Consider the following 20,087-nt stretch of genomic DNA (forward strand, 5'->3'; position numbering starts at 1 on the left):
CGAGGCGTGGTGATCTTGCTGTAAGGTGAAGGCAGCATGTGAACAGCGGGCTTCTCATCTCCGGGAAGGCCCCCGCGCTCATCTGCCTCCGAGCCTCCCCGCAGCTGTACACCTCTGGCACTGGTGCTCCCTTGGAGCAGCTCTGAAATCCGCCCATTGACAGCCCGAAGGGGCAATTTGGAAGCAAGGCTGGAGCCCCGGCTTCTGCTGAGGGACTGCATTGACCAGGACATGTTCTTCCCACTTGGGGGCAAACTGGAGCTCTGCCCTACGGACTGAGGCAGAGACTTGGTAGAGAAGCTGAGTGTTTTGGTGGCAGAGGCGGAGAGGCTGCGGGCCTTGGGACTTGCCAGCAGGAGCTTGCTGACTGCAGAGATCTTTGACTGGCTGGCTTTTGGGGAGGCACCTGCCGACTGAGAGAGGCCTGAGTTGGTGGGTGAGGACATGGCACTGCTGCTGAGGCTCCTTCCAGCCCTAGGCATGGTGGTGTCTCTGCCAGGGCTCATTTTGGAGCTCACAGAGGACAGACTTTCTGCTCTTTCCAGTGACAAACACTCATAGTGGCTTCCTGTGGACCTCCCTAGGGAGTTGGTCCTGCTGGCGAGCTGCTCCAGCTTGGCACTGAAGAGCTTGCTGCTGCTGTTGTTGATGCTGCTGTCAGTGCCAGGGCCTTTTTGTTTGGCACTGTGCTCCTCAGGGAAGCTGGCCAGGAAGGACATAGGCTGGCTGGAGGGGCTGCTGGTGGTGCTGCTGGCTGCACTGTGCTGGGGGCTGGCTCTGTTCTTCTGATCCAAGCTTGACTTTCTCACAGGTGGCAGAGGAGGGGTCCCTTTGGGACGAGTGAGGATGCAGTGTTTGGGAGAGGCCATTTTCTTGTCAAGACTAGCCTTAGAAAACTGGGGGAGAGCAGGAGAACTGACTCCGCTGCTGTCAGTAGAAGTAGGATGGGGATGACTATCAGACTCCTCCACCTTGCTTGCCTTTGGGAACCCTCGAGGGAGGCTACAATTCTTGAAGCCATCACTGGAATGAACAGGGCTTTGAGTTGCAGAGCCGGATGCTGCCACCTCACACCCATCCACAATCCTTTTTAGACTGTCAGATCCTGGGGAGATAGAGGTGTCCCCACTGCTGGTGCTAAACCTGTCTGCTGGGGACTGCTTTGTGCTGTGCTCAGGCTTGGCTGAAACCGCGACTGTATCAGGCCTTGGCCCATCACTGCTCCCAGAGCTGTCCTTTTTAACATCTTCTTCTCTCTTCAGCCAAGGGTCTTCAAATTTGATAACCTTCTTAGCAATGGATTCTTTCCCATCATGGGGATGAACAGCTTTTGGGTCTGCAGTTACTGCCAGTACAGCACCATCAGTCTCTTGAGCTTTGAAGGAATTAACAGCAATACATGGATACACGGTAATGTTTGTCTTCATTGGGATGTAGCCTTCACAGCTGCTAAGGCTTGCGGTGTTTTTGATGGTGACAGTAGTTTTGCCTAGAGCTGATATTTTACAGCCTTTGATGGGTGGCACTTTGCCGAAGGCTTCCTCCCCCATTTCCGACAGTATAAGCATGTTGTCAGTCACTGACTTCTGTTTATCACTTACACAAATCATGCTGGCACTTTGTATGGTGCTTGCAAACTCGGAGACGGGGGGTTCTGCCATAGCTTCCCCATGCCCATAGCATGCCTGGGCTATGAAGCTGTGGCACGACTGGTCCCCGTCACTCCCTGTGCTCATTTCACTCAACCATGAGCTGATGGATGAGCGCCTGCTGCCATCATCTTGGGGTTTGTCATCCAGACTCAACTTTGGAAGAGGAAGAAACTGTGTGATGCTGACTTCAGACACAGGAGCTGAACTGGAGTAACATTCAAGATCTTCAGAGATACTGCTGATAATACTGACTGGCCTAGAGCCAGAGGCCAAAGCCTGCACAGAGCAGTCACTGTTAAAACTGATGATACTGGTCGGGCGCCCATTGTCAAGGACACCACTAATGGTCAGCTCTTCCACTAGAGTGAACACCAGCTCGTCCTCTCCATTCAGCTCCAGTGGCTGCTGAACAGTCACCATGGTGGTGCTCAGAATCTCCTTCTTGGATTCTGGAGAAATGCTGTGTTGCCGATCTTCATTGAGAACCGTCTCTTCAAAATCCCCATTGCTGGATGACACGGACTTCTTAATAATCTGAGGGCTCATGCCTACAGGTGGGGTCCGGATTTCTGGCTGTAATAATGATTCACTAGATGTCATTGCAGCATCCCTACTCAGGGGAGCTGGTGGGGGAGTGGAGCTGGGCAGGACTCCTTTCTGCGTATAGACCTTGCACCTCTGGGAAGGAGAAGTTGGTGGCTTATACTCAGATGTCTTCGAGAGGCTTGCAATGCCAAGCCGGGGTGAACCCATTGGCCGAGGTTTGCCTTCCACAAATCCACAGGTGTTGAGCCCTTCTCTGCTGCTCTGCAAGCTGGTGCTGTGTGCTAGCGGACAAGAGTTAAGCTCTTTACTACAGCTGCCTGTTACACTCCTGGGAGAAGAAGGAGTTGAAAGATTGGTAAGAGCTCCAGAAGGAACAGGGGAGTGATTTCTCCTAGTTTTGCTGGGTGTTGTATTTGTATTTTCCTTGGCTTCTCTATCAGGATGCTGACATTCTGGCATTGTATCTTCCTTATCTGACTCTGGTAAGTGGCTAAGCTCTGCCAGCTGGCTTGAGACAGCGCACTTAGACATCTGGTCTGAGCTAAATTGAGCAGGAATCTCTTCAAAGGGAAATTTGTCGGTCTCTTCACTGCCATCTATGCAATCCAGCCTCTCTTGGAGCTCTGCAAAGGTGTTGCACTTCAGGCAGTCTCTTTCAGACGTGCTGGGCCCTGATTCACTAACTTCCTCCAACCTGCCCTCATTTTTGGTCTTTTGCAGAGCAGGAACTATGGGAACAAAGTCAGGGGGACCCTCGTTATCTGTTAGTTCCTTGTCAGAAAGGGCAGTGCCATTGGGGCCAACGTAAATCACCGTGTCACAGGACTGCTCACTGCTGGATGAATAATCAGGATCACTTGACAAATGCAAAATAGGGAAGTCTGGGTCCACGGTGTTTCTAGAATGGAAAGGCCTCAGCTGGGTTGGCCTCCGCATCCTGCCCTCCTCACAAGAGCTCTCTCCTCCGGAAGAGCTTGATGTGTACTGCAATATGAGAGAGAGAGAGTCTATGACATTTCAGCATTGCAAGCTGCTCCTTGCACAAACTGCATAGACAAAAAGGTCACGGCCACATCTGAACTGGGAGAACTCTAAACTAAGGCACAGAACTCTGAGGCTGCTCATCCACAGCCCTAGGGCAGCCACACAGCTATGTTCAATGGAGAACCCAAAGCCTCAGCTCTGAGTCCCACTCCAAATCATAAGATTTCCCCAAAAAAGTACTAAAAATATGAATTAGAATACTTCCCTTACCTGAGCCTGGCCAAAGAGATCAGGTATTTGGCAAAGGCTTTGCTGATTGTGTGTGTGTGTATGTTTGTGTATTTGAAGAGGAACAAGAAATCTCATTACATATGACCCCACAGTACCAGTGTGTGGAACTGTGTAACGTGCACTCAGAGGTCTCTGGAGACACACTGCTCTGATGGCATGTGGACTGAACCTTTCACTTGTGTCTCTTCAATCAGTTGACAAAAAAAGCTTTTGTCAATCTGTAGGCAGCCAATTTAAATTAAATGCATAAAATTCACTCATTCTGCCCAATTCACATCATAAATTGCACAGAAGCAACCAGAACTCTAAAACATGAAAATGGATATAGTCCATCTTCACTCTACTTCTATCACCCATATTTAGAAGCAGTAGGAATAAAAGTGTCATCAATGCTGACATTGGACACAATTGTTCTGCATTTATGTTGCTCCCGCTCTCTCTGAGAAGCACAGAGAATCTAATTCTTAATTAATCCAAATTTTCTTTAAATCTACAGCAGTTTAACTCCTTATTATGTCATTAGCACTAGGAGCATAAGGGAAAATAAATGCTCCCTGACAACTGTATTATTAAACAAGGTCAGTGTACAAACCTGCTACAGCAGATGTGTCTGAACTCACTCCTCTGTTTCTGAAGCTGAAGCATTTACCCCTCTGATACTGCTCTCTGACACTTGCCTAGGACTGGGTACAAACAACCCATACACTTTGGAATTGATTACTGATTTTGTTACATGCTGCTCTACCCAGTTAAGAATCCTTCATGATCCTTCTTCCTCCCTCCTGCATCATTATAAGAAGGGAGTTACACACTGTCTTACCTTAGTTTTCTTTTTCTTCATCCTGAGGACCCTTGAGGCAATCTGGATGGTGGAGAGTGTCTCAGCGTAGTTCCCCGCAGCCGCTGAAATGTGAGCGATCATCGTGGTGCGGCAGTTCATATTCCCCAAGGACTCTCGGAGCAGCATGGTCAGCTTGCTGTCTCTGCAAAATAAAATGAATTAAGGCTACATTAGCCAGCAAGGCTTCACTTTGGCCATCATGATGTAACTTGGCTCTTGGCAAGATATTTTCTCCTCTTTTTAATGGAATCCTAATTAGTTTCCTTCCTCAGGTTTGCACTATGTTGTGCAGCTGAGCATGCTGAAAGACCCTGGACTACAATTCAAACTTCTTTTCTCTTTCCAGTTCCCCTTTTTTGTCTCCTTTTGGTCTCAGTCCTTCTCCATTGTTACCATTGCCAACAGTGAGGTGCAGACCAGCAGTGGAGACTGTTAAGGAGTCACAGCAGCAAACACCAAACTGCTGCTCTTTTGAAGTGCACAGTGTGCAGACAAACCCTGGCCCAGCTCTGGAGGACAAGAGGGTACTGGATTAGATTAGAGAGCACAATTTTTTTGCTGCCTTCTAGGGCATTGGGTAACTTGATATTAATAACAGTTAAATCACTGAAGTCAATTTTGGAAGATGCTGGTAAAATACGAACCAATCAAGCCTTCAAACTTCACACAATTGTTCTTTCATATTAAATCTTTTCTTTCACTAAGGCAGAAATCAAATTTTCTGTTCTAGCCATTTACTGTATTGTTCAGCACCAGATAGCTTTTGAAATGCAGATGCCTTTTTGTGGGGCTGTCTGTGACTGGACTGAGAATATGAATTTTAACAGAATAATGATGCATATATAGTATTTTTGAGGTGGTCATCTAATCCTGTAGTCAGAAATGCACAATATATTATTTTTAAAGTGACCTTTAGTTCCATGGTGTACGGGTCAGCTGGATGGTTAGCTGGGAAATGGCATTCTCTTGAAGAGAGTCTCCCCTGTGCTAAAGGTTGTGGATGATGATTACATACAGCTGGAAACAAAGAGAGCAGCAGCCTGATATTTATCTATCTATCACTAAAGGAATTGCTTCCCCTGTTGTAATGATGGTGATAGCTTCAGTGGCTGCAGATCAGATTTTTGGGGTTCACTGTTAAATATCTGTAAATGACCCATGGTGCATGTGTTTCCTTGTTCATTCACTTGAAATTTCCAGCTCACAGGAACTCTGCATAAAGCTACAACTGCTGGGAACTGAAGCTATGCCTGCTGGATGGGATTGATGAGCAACACTCTTGGACCTCTCTTTTTGATTGAATAAACAACAACATTTTGCTGCATATTTTGATGCAATAGCTCTGGAGAGTTCTCATCTCCTGAGACTTCTCGTACTTCTAGTACTGCAGTTTCAGCTTGACTAGAAATACTGAAAGTAAAACCTTTTTTTTGTTTCAGGATTTCTGCTTCCATCTGCTCCAGACACATTGAAGACAGTCTAGTGTCTTTGAGAAGCAAACATCCATAAAGACTATACTGAGACAGCCTCACTCATTTCACTTGTGACCTAAGGCTGCTTTGAATCTACAGATCCAGAGTTAATAGGCTGCTGTGTCTCAGGTTAGTGTCCCTCCTTTCCATCATGGAATAATTAAGATGTCAAATTTTGTGCATCAGTTACTGCCACTCCAATGCAGAGTAACATGGAAATTATTAAACATCTGCACAGAAATCAATAACAAGCCTTTCATTTCCCAGTGCTTCTACCATAGCAAAACATGAGACAACAGGAGAAAGCACAAAAAAAAACATTCTAAAAATGTTGGTCTCCTGAGAATGCATAACCCACGCAGCCAGCATCAACACTGAGGTGTGGCTTTCCTAGAGATATATGCATTAGGAATGTAAAATAATCTGTGCCATCTGCCTTGTACTGAAATACCCACTTGCAAGAAGAATAACGATACTGAGGAAATACCTATTTATAATTCAAATGATCCTCTGACATGGACAGGAACTAAAGGGCAGATTTGTTAAGGATTAAAGCATGAACCTAGCAGTAAAAAGTCCAGCTAGCACTGATTTCTAATTTCAGAGTTTGTTCATTCAGCACAGTCTATATCTTGACACTCAACTTCACCTTGTACCCAGAGAAAATAACTAGCCTCATGTCACTACTGTACTCTGAAAAATAACATGAAGAGGAAGAAAGTTACTAAACACAGATTCTTGTCAATTCTGGACATTGTCGTAAGACAAGTTCAGCTGTTCAAGGTTCACTGACCTCTCACAACAGCACCTACTAAGTTCTGAAGGAAAGAAAGAAAGAAAATAAAAGAGAATATAAGACATTTAAAAGTGTGGCGTAATTTTTAACTCACTCTATCCTCTTCAATTAAAATATTGGTAAAACATTTTAGATGTCTCACTGAAATTTGCTAGACAGACAGTATGAAACACAAAGTAGATGCTTTGTTCTTCTGAGTGCTGGCATTTCTGGTATTTCTGCCTGAAAAAATGGAAGGCTACGAATTATTTCATTAGGTCATTCATGAGCTGTTATTTGAAAATGCAAAATCTCCTGTGAAAGCAGAAGTTTTACAAAGAGGAGGTCTGCACTTCTGCACTGGAAGGGCTTTGAGAAGCAAGACCTTTGTTCATCTTCTGGCTCTGCAAATTAAACTAAGACAGGAAATTTTGAAGAAAGTCACAGAAGGTCTGCTGCTCCTGGGTGTATGTTGCTCATCATGTTAAACAGAGGCTGGCTAGCTGAAGGTCCCATATTTCTCATAGCAGCAGAGTGAAATGCATCAATGTCTTCATGGCAAATAAGAGAACTTCAGGAATGCTCATGGTCTATTTCTATTCTGCTCCTAAAGCAATAAAAATTATAGGCCAGAGCAGCACCATTTTATAAACCTGTCTTCATTTAAAACGTATTTCTATCCCATCCACTAATGTTTCTATCGTTTAGGAAATTTACCCTAAACCATCATGATTATGGGGATATAAAACACACAAGAAAATGAAGGTGGGGTCAGGATACCACACTTCAGACTCCAAAGCCTGTATATCAGTAAGTCAATTCTGCAGTCTTTTCAGTACTTAAAAGTCACCTCATTTTTTCCTAACTACATCACTTGGTCTAATAAAATACATTACCCTTACTTGTAAACTTTTTCTTGCCTAGCTTCTTAGACAATCATGGCTACAGAAAAAAGCTAATAAATATTATCCACACAGGTAAAAACCAAAAATAAAGTATGCAAAGCTGTAGCTCTGGAAAAGTCCAGAGGAAGGAGCCCTGCATGCAGGAAACTAAACATGGATATCTCTACGAAGCATGTCAGCAGGTACAGTACAGAGGTGCAGACTGCCAGGCAGAAAGCTTCAGTTCCTTCCACAGATTACCAGCCCTCCGTATGGAGAGGACCTCTCTCTTCTTCACTGTACTCCCTTTCCTCCTCTGTTGTTTCCACCCTCTGACATTACAATAGCTGCTGAAGGACTTACCTGTTTCCCTGCTGTTTTTCTGAATCTCTCAATAGGTACCCTAGCAGGTACTGAACCTCCCCAAAAGGGAGATATGGCAGTGCTGCAGTGAGAAGTGTTCTCCTCTTCTGAGACCACCATGCAAATTGGGATCAGTGTAAATTAGTCCTTTCACTTGCTCAGTAAGAAGGAAAGATGTACATCCTCATGCTCCTCTTATACCTATCTGTATTTCCCTTCCTCATGAATGATTAATTATACTCAACTTCAAACAACACACAATCTTACATTGAAGAATGAAGCACAAAATATCATGATACATTTCCTTGGACACTGCATAAATCCCAGTTGCCTGTGTACACTTAGTCAAAGTCTTTAATTTCATGACTGGGTACTACTTTTCCACTAGAGCCCTGCCTCAAACCCTGCACAGAATAAACAGTGCTCACTGAACCATAAGTTACTTAATCTTTCATTTAATCCTTGCCTTGCAATGTATGGACTTATGCCTTATTTACTGTCAGGACTATACAAACTCTGTTCTGAATCCCAAATGACTGATTTCTTCAAAGGCTCTCTATCATTTTTCCTTTTCCCTGTGGAGCTCATCAATGCAGTCTGATGAATGCCTCTGAGGTGAGGCATATGTTCCTCTGATAATACCTGAAACATTGAAGACTTCATTAAGTATTGGTGTTTGGTATGACGCACAGATCTTTCAGAGTATTGATCATTACATAGTCTTCATACCCAAAGCACAGCTAACTTTGACTTACCTTGAACAGAAAATGGGGCAGCTGGTTCTCAATCTGGATACCCAAAAAACCAGGAATGTACAACTAGTAGCCTATCTAAAAATTTGAAGAAAACATTGGCAGAACTAGTCAGAAGGTGGTACCAGGTCCTTTCAGAATACCTCCCTTCTCTTCCACAGTCTTCCATCCCATCCTCCATATGTTTATTGACAATGACTGCATCACTGTACAGTCCTGATTCATGTCTAAAGCAGGTCCTTTATCTGCCTTGAAAAAAGATGATATTTGGGGATGGAGGGAGAACACTTAAAAGACAACACAATATATAGCCCATTAATTCTGAGATTTCGTGACCCTGTAGCAATTGATTTCATGATCCAAATGCTCTTATTATATGTATTTTATGTAATTTCATGTAGATTTGTGGTAACACTTCAATGAGACATCAGCAAGCCTGGAACATTCTGGTGTATCAAATAGCCTCAGTTGCTGAACTAGCTGGCAGCAGCAACTGGCTGCCATCTTTTGTTTGGACAAGCAGTAGAGAAGGAGAACATGACTTACAATTTACCACGGGGTTTTGCTAGCATTTGCTACCTATAGAAAAACACTAAGACTCAGGAGTAATGCACTCCTTTCCTGTGCTGTAGGAAAGTTGTGATCTCATGTGTTCATGTCCTTTTTGACATGCTCTTCTCTCATCAGACAATCCTGCACTCTTTTATCAGTGTCTATCCTAGGCTTTCCTCATCTAACCTTTGTGCTTGTTCTAATTCCCATACCATGACACTCATCCCCAGTTCCTCCCCAAGACAGCCTGGCAGAGCTCAGTTTCATCCTGCAGTGGTCAAAGCAGCTACACCAGACTTTGCCATTCTCCTTTGCCATCACTGCTAGACACTCTTCCAGTATTAAACTCCTCTTTCTTCCCCCTCTTCCTCCCACAAACATCCTCCACTCTCACTGCCTGTCCTCCAAGGCCCCTCTCCCCACTCAAGTTCCCCCCAGCTGCTCACTGAGACCCAGCAGAGGAATCCCAAAACGTGGCCATTATTTGGCATGGCTGCTGTATCATGCTGCCAGGTGAGGGGCAGGCCAGGGTGAGGGGGCAGAGAATGGTCAGTGCCTTCCTGGATCTTTCTCTGCCAGGTCCTCCAGCTTTAAGAAAATCTGTGTGAGCAATGCGTTCAAAGTGAGCTACACAGAAAAGAGGGAAATGGTAATTGCTTTTGTTTGGGGCTGCAAAATAGAATTCATGAATAGAAAATGAAGCAATAAGAATAAATATTGTGCTCAGGAAATTCACAGGAATTTTCGTTGCCCAGCATTTCATTCTGTGTCTGGGAGACACAAACACAGAATTGTTTCACAAAAAGGAGGCAATACTGGAGAGGAAGATCCAACTGAAGTGTTGGAATAACGATTTTTCTGTGGATTATTTACCCAATTGTATTCTATGCTTTGTTTTTTTTCCCCCCACCCCACACCTTAACAACAAATATTTTCTTTGTCTTCCCTTTCCTCTCACCCCACTGCTACATGGATTTTGGCTATTCAATGACAACAGCAGCACCATCAGAAATAGGAATAATAACATTCCACAAGGGAGACAATACAATAGTACAGCTAAGCTTTAGGAAGTGCAAGACTGCGTGTTTGTGCTCTCTATTAATCATATACTTTAATGTCTTCCTAGGCACTTGGCCAAAAGGAGAAAGTTGTCAACTCCCTCAAGGTGTTACTGTTACAGCATCAGATGATGTATGCCCTCAGGTGTCTTGTAATCTAATTATTTATAGAGGAATGTCAAAGGAAAAATCTCAGTAACTATGGCAGTCATTTCTGATCATGAAGTCTTAACTCTGCTCCTTTGAGCTGATGCACTCCTTTATTCACAGTAATAAATGTTTACATAACAAAGGAACCACATAAAGACTATATTTGGTTTTGGCTCTTACTGCATGGAAATAATCTCTACAAAGGACAGTTTATAGCTCAAAAAGCACAAGCCCAACAGCAGATGTTACAGGTGTGTAACAGCTGAGTTCACTATGAACCAGTACAGTTTGCTTAGTTATGTCTTTCCTTTCTGTTAATAATTTTGATAGAGGGAGAGGAAATGGGAGCAATGTGTGTAGGCACAGGCAAAATGAGGCCAGGTGGGGAGATAAAGCCCTCGATGGTTCAGCCATGTAAGCGTGGCTTTGTTAGCAGAACAAAATGAGGCAGTTGAAGAAAGATGGGTAACGTGTCGGCCCTTTAACCTGAGGAATTCTTCACCTGGTAAAAAGAGGCATTGGGGAGACAATGAACTTGCTCCAGGTGGAAGCTGGCTAGCCTTACAGGGAAGATGAAGCATAGTGGAAATTTCCACTGCCACTGCACTTAGTTATCTTGTATGAGGTGCACTAGCACAACCCAGAACACTGTGCTCACTGCAGAGGCAAAGGGGGAGCCAGCTGAAAGGACTACACTGAGGGGACACTGTGCTTAGGATCATGTACTGGGAAAATTCCACATCTGGAAAGGATGTGACACTACAGCAGTCAAAAGGTCAAGAGCAGGAGAAAGGTGTTGCTGCAGCCAACTATGGGACTTACACTTAAATTGTGCTATTACAAAACGCATATGTAATATAGGGGGATTCCCCCTACAATTGTTTTCTTTTAAGAGAAAATTTCATATTGCTGAATAATCCTTGTGCCTGTGACAACACAGGAGCATGTGGCAGATGCACAAAATAGCATCTTTTGTTTCTTTTCACCAAAGGCAGAAAATAAAATCAATGACAGAAAGACAGAGTCCCATTGGTAAGGCTGCACCTCAAATGAGTTCAGTTTTTGGCCCCTCACTGCAAGAAAGACATTGAGGTGCTGGGGCATGTCCAGAGAAGGGCAATGGAGCTGGGGAAGGGTCTGGAGAACAAATCTCATGAGGAGTGGGTGAGGTAGGTGGGGTTGTTCAGTCTGGAGAAAAGGAGGCTGAGGGGAGACCTCACTGCTCTCTACAACCTCCTGAAAGGAGATTGTAGCAAGATGGGGTTCGGCCTCTTCTCCCAAGTGTCAAGCAACTATCCCTCTCACCATAAAAGGGGCTTATTCAAGAGCTCTAACTTTTGTATAAAAGTTGCTCCAAAATGGATGAAACTTAAACAGTCCACAAAACAGACAAGGAGTGCCCTGTTATTCATAAATAACATAAAAGTTTCCTGCTTTTTTGAGGTCTTGCTGACTGATCTGACAGTAGAACTCTCCCAAAAAAGCCATTGCTATCACACAACTCCACATTTGCCTTTACATATTAAAGAGTGCTTTAAGCTGGGCACCACCTGAAGATGCACAGTGAAAGATGTCTCCTCCTTCTTCTCATTTCTGCCTTGTGCCAGCAGTGGAGCAAAAGTCACACAAGCTTCATTTAAATAATTCAACCATCAAGAGAAGGATGATGTCTTTGCCCCAGCTCTGTGTTTTATGTAGTTTGGTTCAGGGGTAATTTGCACTTTGGCAATACGAAACTGAAGACATACACCCTTACTTACAGCTCAGTGTGTTACTCTAATGACAGCTCAGAGATCCAGATGTAGCTTAAAGTCACAGCAAGTGCAGGTTTTGGGGTGGGAGAGAGGAGGTGGTTAGGAGCAGAACTCTGCTGAGGGCCAGTGATTACTTCAGAGAGAAGACTATACTGAAAGTGGAAAAAATTATCCCTCTCCCCTCTGTACTTCAAATCTCAGCACAGAATCAAACACCATTCACAAGCAGCCATTAAAAACATCCAAACAAAGCTCAAAGATAATCAAAAAGGAAAGGATCCTAGTGGTCTGTCTCATTACAGTGCCAGCTCCTAATAAATTCTAGCTGAAAAACAGGAACTCCATTAATCCAGGGAGCTAATTAGGCTCAGCAACTCTACGTCAGAGCTAAAGCCAGATTCCTCAAAATCAGCAATACCACTTGTTAAGAAAACATGCTCAATAAGTAGACTGTGATTTACAGGAGAAAAAAAACAAACCCTCCAGTTAAAACCAATAATGATCCAGATTTTAAATAATTTAGGGACTCTGCACTTGGCTAGGCTAACTTCTAACAAGATACACTCATAAAGGGAAGAAAAATGTCTTCTCTCTCCCCATGTCCCTCCTTCCCTGGCTGCCTTACTTGGAAGCATTATGGCAACCACAAGTTTGGCTCACCTTATCTGTATGGTTTAGTTGCTTTATATGAGAAGACAACATAGCTGCTATGGAGAAGCAACTGGAGCAGCTTAGGAGCCTGCCTGCCTCCCCTCTGGGCTGCCTGTGCCCTGACAGTGCAGCAGGAGTGCAGGGAAGGGAAGGGCTGGAATGCAGCTGAACAGTACCTGTGCCTATAGGGCAGTCATAGGGGAAACCACATGGCAAGAAAAGGTATGCAGAAACATTCCCTGACAATCTGCTGAGGGCACGTTCTGGAAAGCACCTTCACACCGGCCCCTCTGGAGGCTAATATTAGCAGGAGCAGAGCAGACACCCAGTGAGGGCACTTCCAGCACCCCTGCACGAGCATGAAGAGAGGGCACACTCCCTCTGTTCCGCGTCTTTCCTTCCCCCGCTGCTGCCCCCAGCTCCCGCTGCCTTCCGAGGGCCAAGCAGCGGGCAGACTAAAGCAAGGCTCTCCACTCGGTATTCCAGAGGCCAAGCAAAGGGCTCGTTTGTCAGGAGGCCTCAGCTCCCTGCAGTCTCATGGCTGGGGTCACACATGCTGAGCAGCCGCTCCAGGTGACAGGCGCTGCAGAGGGGGCGGGGCAGCCGCCTCAGCTCCCCGCTCGGTGCAGACCAGCACCCGCCTGCCGGGCTGGCCTGACTCCTGTGTTACCCTCACCCCAGGCGGCTCGGTGACCATTTCGGCTGCCGCCCGGTGAACGTCCCCTTTTGGCGATTTGGAGCGGGGACACAACGGGGACAGCTGGCTGGCACACGGAGCACCGCCCCGCTGCCCGGCCGGAGCTGCCCACCGCCGCGCCTGGGAGCCCCGGCCGCGAGAAACAGCGCCCTGCTCTTCGCTGCAGGGAGGGATAGGATTCAGAGGTACCCAGGGTTATTTCCTCAAACGAAAATTAACTTCAAATGTTTGTAACTGATACATGAATATTCATGATCTTTTGGGAGGATTTCATAATTACTTCATTCTGCTTAGGCTCATTTGATCTGCAGTAGTGACAGCAGTAGTTTACACTCCTTCATCAAGATGCCAACAATTTGGCAGCATGACCTTCCCAGTTTCCTGTGCTGGAGAGCAGCTCTAGTTATTCTAATTGCAATCCCAAATGGAGTGGTACCTGAAAATAAATTGACTGCTGTTCAGTTTTAGAAACCACTCCACTTGGCACTGCTCCTCATGTAAACAGACAGCATCTCCAGGAAAGTGGGAAGGTCACTCAGCAAAACACTTCGCATTTTGATAAGTAAGATTTTATATGTCAACCTCCTAGAGCCTTCAGCCCACAGCATTATAGCAGAGGGCAGTAAAAGTGCACATACTCCCATGTGGAAAGGGGAAAAAGAGAAAAAAGAAGGCAGACTTTGGTTGTCATTAATGATATGCAAATTATACAATTCATCTATGCCACTCATTAGATATATTCCCCAAAGAAAGTTAGACTCAAGAGTTCATACTGCCTCTGCACCTGCACACAACCTTATCACCTTCAGCAATAAACTTTTAGGCTGTTGGCAAATTTGAAGAAAGTTTGAGAAAATAATATGCAGAGCTCAAAGATAGTAAGCCTCTGTAAATGCTGTAAGGATTAGCAGCTGGGTGGATGGAGAGAAATCTTATTTGTGCTCCCACAGAAATGAGACAGATGCCTTCAACTTCTTTCTTGAACACATCAGAGAAAGCACACACATGAGAGAAATTCCCAAACACAGGAAAACTTTAGGTCAGTATTTACACCCTTTTGGATGTCAGAGTGCGAGACAAGTTGTTGGAAACATTATGTTCTTGATGCTGGTGCTCACAAGACTGTTCATTTAGATTAACAGCCAAAAAAATATTCACTTACATGATAGTGGGTCCTGACTATAAACTGTCAAAACCCAAAGTAAAGCATTACTCAGCATTAAAGCAACAAAAAGTCAGAAGCCCCAAGTCATGCTTCCAGTTCTGGTAATCAATTTAATACCTTTTAAATTTCCTTTTCACATACGGCTCCAAATTGCTTCACAGAGATGTATGAAACTGCTAAAACCTGATAAAAGAAGCAATCCCTGCCCGTTGTCAAGGAAGATGAACTTTGCAGCAGCCAAACAATCTGCAAACTAGGATGGGAATTAAGCAGGTGAAACAAGTTCCAAAAAGGAGGAATTTTTTATGTGTCATCTCCCATCTAACACTGGAGACACACTGGCCTGAGTTGCTCAGCTCCAAACCATCCGCAAATTAGAACCCCATGACTTCCATTTAGGAATAATGTGTTGGCATGTACAGGGAATATGTACAGATCCTAGATGACATGCATAACTGTCTTTTAAAAATCAGGATAAGTAATAGGGGTAAGGATGGATTTAGCTGTCTAACTTTACACATTCTTAAACTTTAGAGTAAGAAAGCTGATTTTCTACATAACACCTATTTCTTTAAAAACCTTGGACTAGGAAGCCAATTGCACTTCAAGGTCTCAATTTACTTTACTACTCAATATATAATTTTAGGGTCAAAGTAAGTTTCTTAGACACCTGCAATGATGCTTGCAGAATCTAATGAACAGAGCATTCTCCGGCCTGCAAATCCTTGGCCTCTATATTTGGTCTGCCAACAGTCAATATGGGTGGGGTGACCTTGTCAGGAAGTGGAGAGACACCAAGAACTCCATTCACATAAAAATGAATGGCTATCAGACAGCCAAAACCTTCATCCACAGATGGGCTGAGCTACTCACACAACTGGCTGATTTACAGATGTGATGAGACAGGCTGAGCAATAGCAATGATGATGGTGACTTGCATGGCAAATAAAGATCTTAGATGAAGTCCACAAACCAGCCCCAAACATTAGGATTTTATTAACCGAAATCCACTGGCACTGTGGTCTGAACCCAGCTGTCACTGAAATCTCCAGAAAAGCTCCCATAAGCATCATCAGCATCTGAACTGGGTTTTTAAAGATTTAGTGACAGGATACATGAGACAAAGGCTAAACTGGTCCCTTCTGACGTCAAATACATGGCACTGAAATTAAACTGTGGAACCACAGGCAGCTTTATGATGACAGTTCTGACAGCATAGGACCAAATCTAGCAGCTGGTGCAGGGCAGTGGGAATTCTGTAATCTATAAACACAGGCATAAGGAAACTAAATGTTTGATTCTTTTATATCTCTCACACTCTATTATACTTCATTCACAGAGGAGCCTAAATAAAACCTGAGGGACTCCAGGCTATGCAAGTGCTATGTGTTGTAAGTAAAAGTAGCAAACTTGGTATATAAATATTTTTAATGTATATATTTCCTATTTAAATCAACTGGAGATGGGCTGTATCAATACATTTATCTTCATCCATGCAGCAATTTAAAATATTAATGATGCACATACATTTTTTATGTTATCTGAAGTTTCACTCCTGCTTTAAATGGATTCCTCTATTTATTTTGCCCACTATAGTAACATTGATTAGACAAGATTCTCAATAGGCTCTTGTATTTCTGACACTTCAGAGATCTTACAGCCTACAACAGCAAAGGAAAGGAACTCTTTTAAACTTGCTGGTTAGGAATTGTGACATTTGTACGAACGAATGTTACTACAATTGCTTGCAGTTTTACCTGAGGAAACCAGAACATGCTTTAGAACTCAATATTATATCTATTTGGCTCAGAAAAACAACTATAAATTTGAATATTTCCATGTTAACAGCTGCCTCTCCACAAGATTGGTAGTCAGAACAGAGTTGTAAGTGGCAGAAAGCAATATACAATACTAAAGCTTGTATGTATTTAGTTTTAAATCACAAAAAGGCCTCTCTTAAAGGTAGCTGTTCAAAATCCAAGAAGCACTAAAACAAAATTTCAAAGGTAAGCTGAACCAGTCTTTCATAAAAAGATCCTTTCAAACTTTAACTGTCTTTAAAAAGCCTCTGACTGGAATCATTTACAATGTGCCTGGAAGGTCCTACTTCTGTTTACAAAGCCGCTGCTGATACTCAGGAATTCCCACAGCTGAAAATAGTTGAGGCTTGAGCACTTTTTGGCAAAGTACATATTTCAGCCTTACACTCTATCCTTGGCATTTGCTGTTGAATTTAGCCAGACAGGATGCTATAAGGACATTTGGCCTCAATCAGTACGGCCATTCTTACGTTCTTAGAATTGGCTTATAAAGGTTTACAGCCCGAGTCTGCAGCCTCCTTCCTGCATCCCCTCTGCATGCCTGCTGTGAGCTCCTGAGGACACAGCAGAGTTCCTCAGCGTTCTGTCAACCCAGCCCTGTCCAATGTGTCTGGAGACACAGAGAGGCCAAGAGGAAAGACAGTCATTCTGTAAAGACGGCACATGGACAACCACCACAGGGGGAGACGGAAGAAAGAAATGCATTGCTTGGTCCTGCGAGCCTAAGCCCCATGGGGCAGCATCAAAGCACAGGTGATGCCTGGGGTGAGAGGAAACAGAATTATTAGCTCCTGCCCCTACCCAGTACAGAGAACCATATAATCCTCCTTAAGCATTTAGAAAACCCACCTTTAAAAACATTATGGCTTTCTAACACTGCCCCCACACATTTCCACTTAGTAGCCGCATGCCAACTACTTTTCTGTTTGCTCATGCTCTTTGGTTTCCACTGCTCTGCCTCCCCAGGGATGGGAATGCTCCCGCCACATGTAGAGACACATGCTCTCTATTCCTTAACTCTCTTTGGGTATGCAAGCCAAATTCATTTCATCTTTTCTCATGTGAAAAACTCCCCTTGCCAGACTTTCTTGTACTCATTTCAGCCTGAATTCATCCTTCATCTATATGGGAGACCAGAGCTGCACCCAGGAGAGGACCTGCTACCCCCTTGCATAACTATTACTATTTTTCTGCTGTCATTCCTAATGCCTCCTCAGATTTCATTACCTTGTCACTGTTAGTTTAGCTGTGGACACCTGTGATCATTAACCAACATGCCTAAATCAGCACACACCCCCATTCCCTTTCTAGCTGATGAGCTCCCAGATTGCATCAGAAATAATTAGCAGTCCATCAGGGCACACCCTTGTATCAGTGCCATTTGTATTATGGAAGCCCTCGAGGTCCCACAGCTGCTCCCATCTGATGTTCTGATCTGCCTTTCTACAGATGATGGCTCTCAGCTTTGTGTAAGCAGTCACTATGATTAGCATGGCCCTGCTTTGTGTGCCAAGCTGCTGGTAATAACATCAAATAAAACCTCTCCCAAAACTGGTCCTTGAAGGACTTTCCTGGTGGCCTTCCCTCTAGTTTGATAGCTCCCACTTCAATGCTAGCTACTGTTGTCTCTGCAATCTTCACTACTTCATGCATTTTACTGCTCCTTGTTGTCTTCAGCTTAACTAGTAACTTCTCAGGGGACACCAATTCAGGCATTTACGCAGATCTAGAGAGATTGAATTTCTTTCATGTACACATTAGGTACCACATCTGCATAGAACAGAGGGTGAGGGCTGTATTCAGAAGGTTGTATCCAAATGTATGCCCATCTTGAAAGGAGGGTTGAATTTAAATGCACAGACATCTGCTCCAGATTTCCTGGTCTTGGGAACAGGCAAGATATTTCAAGGCTCACCATCTGAGAAGGCAATACTTGTTGTCTGGATTTACTTTAAAGTGAGTTTCAACTCAGGGTTTCAGGATTTGTTCCTCTCACATCTGAGTGCTAGTACCAAATTATTGTTGCAGCAGGACTTTCTTAACATCTCAGTATTAACTTTTGCAACTACTGCACGAACAAAAATTGATCATTTAATGCAGATGATTTAGCAGTGAACTCCTCTCTTTTCGCTATTCTTCCCCCTCCTCCTCCACACACTGATGAGCAAATCATTTAGAGAGAAGTTTGTCTGCTGACTGTATGAATTTTACTCAGTAGGAAAATACATTCATGTAATTGCATTTCAAATGGTGAGGATCTGAATAAATGAACAAGTTGTTCTATGAATAGAGGAAGTAACGAAGGCTAGTTTCCCTGAGTTTGTGTCCTGTGTTACCCCATTTTCCATACTTTGGCTGTCCCCTCTTCTGCATAGTTCCTACAACCCCACCTTGCCACATGCCACCTCACTCACCTCTTTCAGCTGCAGCTCCGTCCTCTCTCCTTGTTAGCTCATGGATGCTTGCTGGCATTTGGCTCAGCTGGCTGGGCAGCCCGCATGCAGCAGAGCAGTGTCATCACACCTTCATGGCCCAGCCTGCTTCGGTCCCAGCCCTCTCTCAGTCTCAAGAGTCTTGCACAGACCTCAGATATATAAAGGCCTGTGCCTGCATTAAATCTGTTTGGAAATGGTCAATTTAACAGCCAATTAAAAAATGTATTTGGATGACTAGCAATGAGATTGTGTGACCATGTGTACTTTAGCCTCTCAAGAGGTAGCTAAAGTTCTCTTAGAGCACCCATGTCAGAGAAAGTTCTGCTCGCAGCATTTGTCTGGGTTCAGAATTTGGAAGCACAACACTGTGCACAGCAGTCATTCTCACCGCCAGCTACTGAGGACAGACAGGACATTTCCCATATTAGCACTATGAGAGTGATTAGAGCCACTTATTTATGTGCAGTGAAAAAAATCTCAGCTCACAGATGTCAAGTTAGCCAGGCTTTTAAGTCTTTCCTATCCAGTGGCTTAGATTATTCCTGCCTTATAATTTTTCAGATCCATGTTATGACATGTTATATCCAGTTAATTCTGTGAGAGGACAGCAGTTCTGAAATGCACACAGAGTAAACAAAATCATTAAGAAATGGACTGCTATGAGAGTTCAAGTTGTCATTGCATGGTTAATACTCTTCAGTAGTTCAGGTTTAAGGGGGTTTTTTGTGTTGTATGACATATTAAATACATAGCAAATGGCTTAAATGCCCTGTTCTGTTTTCAAAGCCACTACTGTACCAATTTAAAAAAAATAATAATTACCCAAAAGGGACCAGAGAAGTTTTGACAACCCATGAACCTTCCCTCAGCACAGCTGATTTGCATATAGTATAGCTAAGAGGTGTATTTGACCCAAGCATTTACAATTAACCCTTAACTTGTCATATATAAAGAAGAGCTTTATTTTCATTTCAGTGATTTTGTTGCACTGTAATTTCAAGAAACACCAATTAGCTATCAAATGCTGACAACTTGCACTTAGCACTGATTAGGGCTAGATATGAACTATAAACCTATCACATTACTATAGTGCAACAGCTCATTACCAGTCTAGCTTTCCTAGCTAATCTTTTCTACTAATTTTTATTTAGGGACCTACTGGCCAGCTCATCTGAAAATTATACGCTAATGATCCGCAAAGAATTGAGAGCTCTAAATGGTAACATGGGAGAAAAAACAATTCCG

General features: G+C 43.8%; 1 protein-coding gene across 1 annotated transcript in view; it reads right to left on the reverse strand.

Moving 5' to 3' along the window:
- KIF26B (kinesin family member 26B) overlaps positions 1-20,087 on the reverse strand; it is a 198,857-nt gene that overhangs the window by 22,928 nt on the left and 155,842 nt on the right. Inside the window, exons 14-15 of the mRNA XM_017739909.1 lie at positions 4,294-4,456; positions 7-3,182 (exon numbers count right to left, since the gene is read on the reverse strand). Coding sequence (XP_017595398.1) covers positions 7-3,182; positions 4,294-4,456 — 3,339 coding nt within the window. The remainder of the gene's footprint in view (positions 1-6; positions 3,183-4,293; positions 4,457-20,087) is intronic.

Source organism: Corvus brachyrhynchos, unplaced genomic scaffold (genome assembly GCF_000691975.1).
Source record: "Corvus brachyrhynchos isolate BGI_N302 unplaced genomic scaffold, ASM69197v1 scaffold31, whole genome shotgun sequence".
In the NCBI taxonomy this organism is placed as follows: Eukaryota; Metazoa; Chordata; class Aves; order Passeriformes; family Corvidae; genus Corvus; species Corvus brachyrhynchos.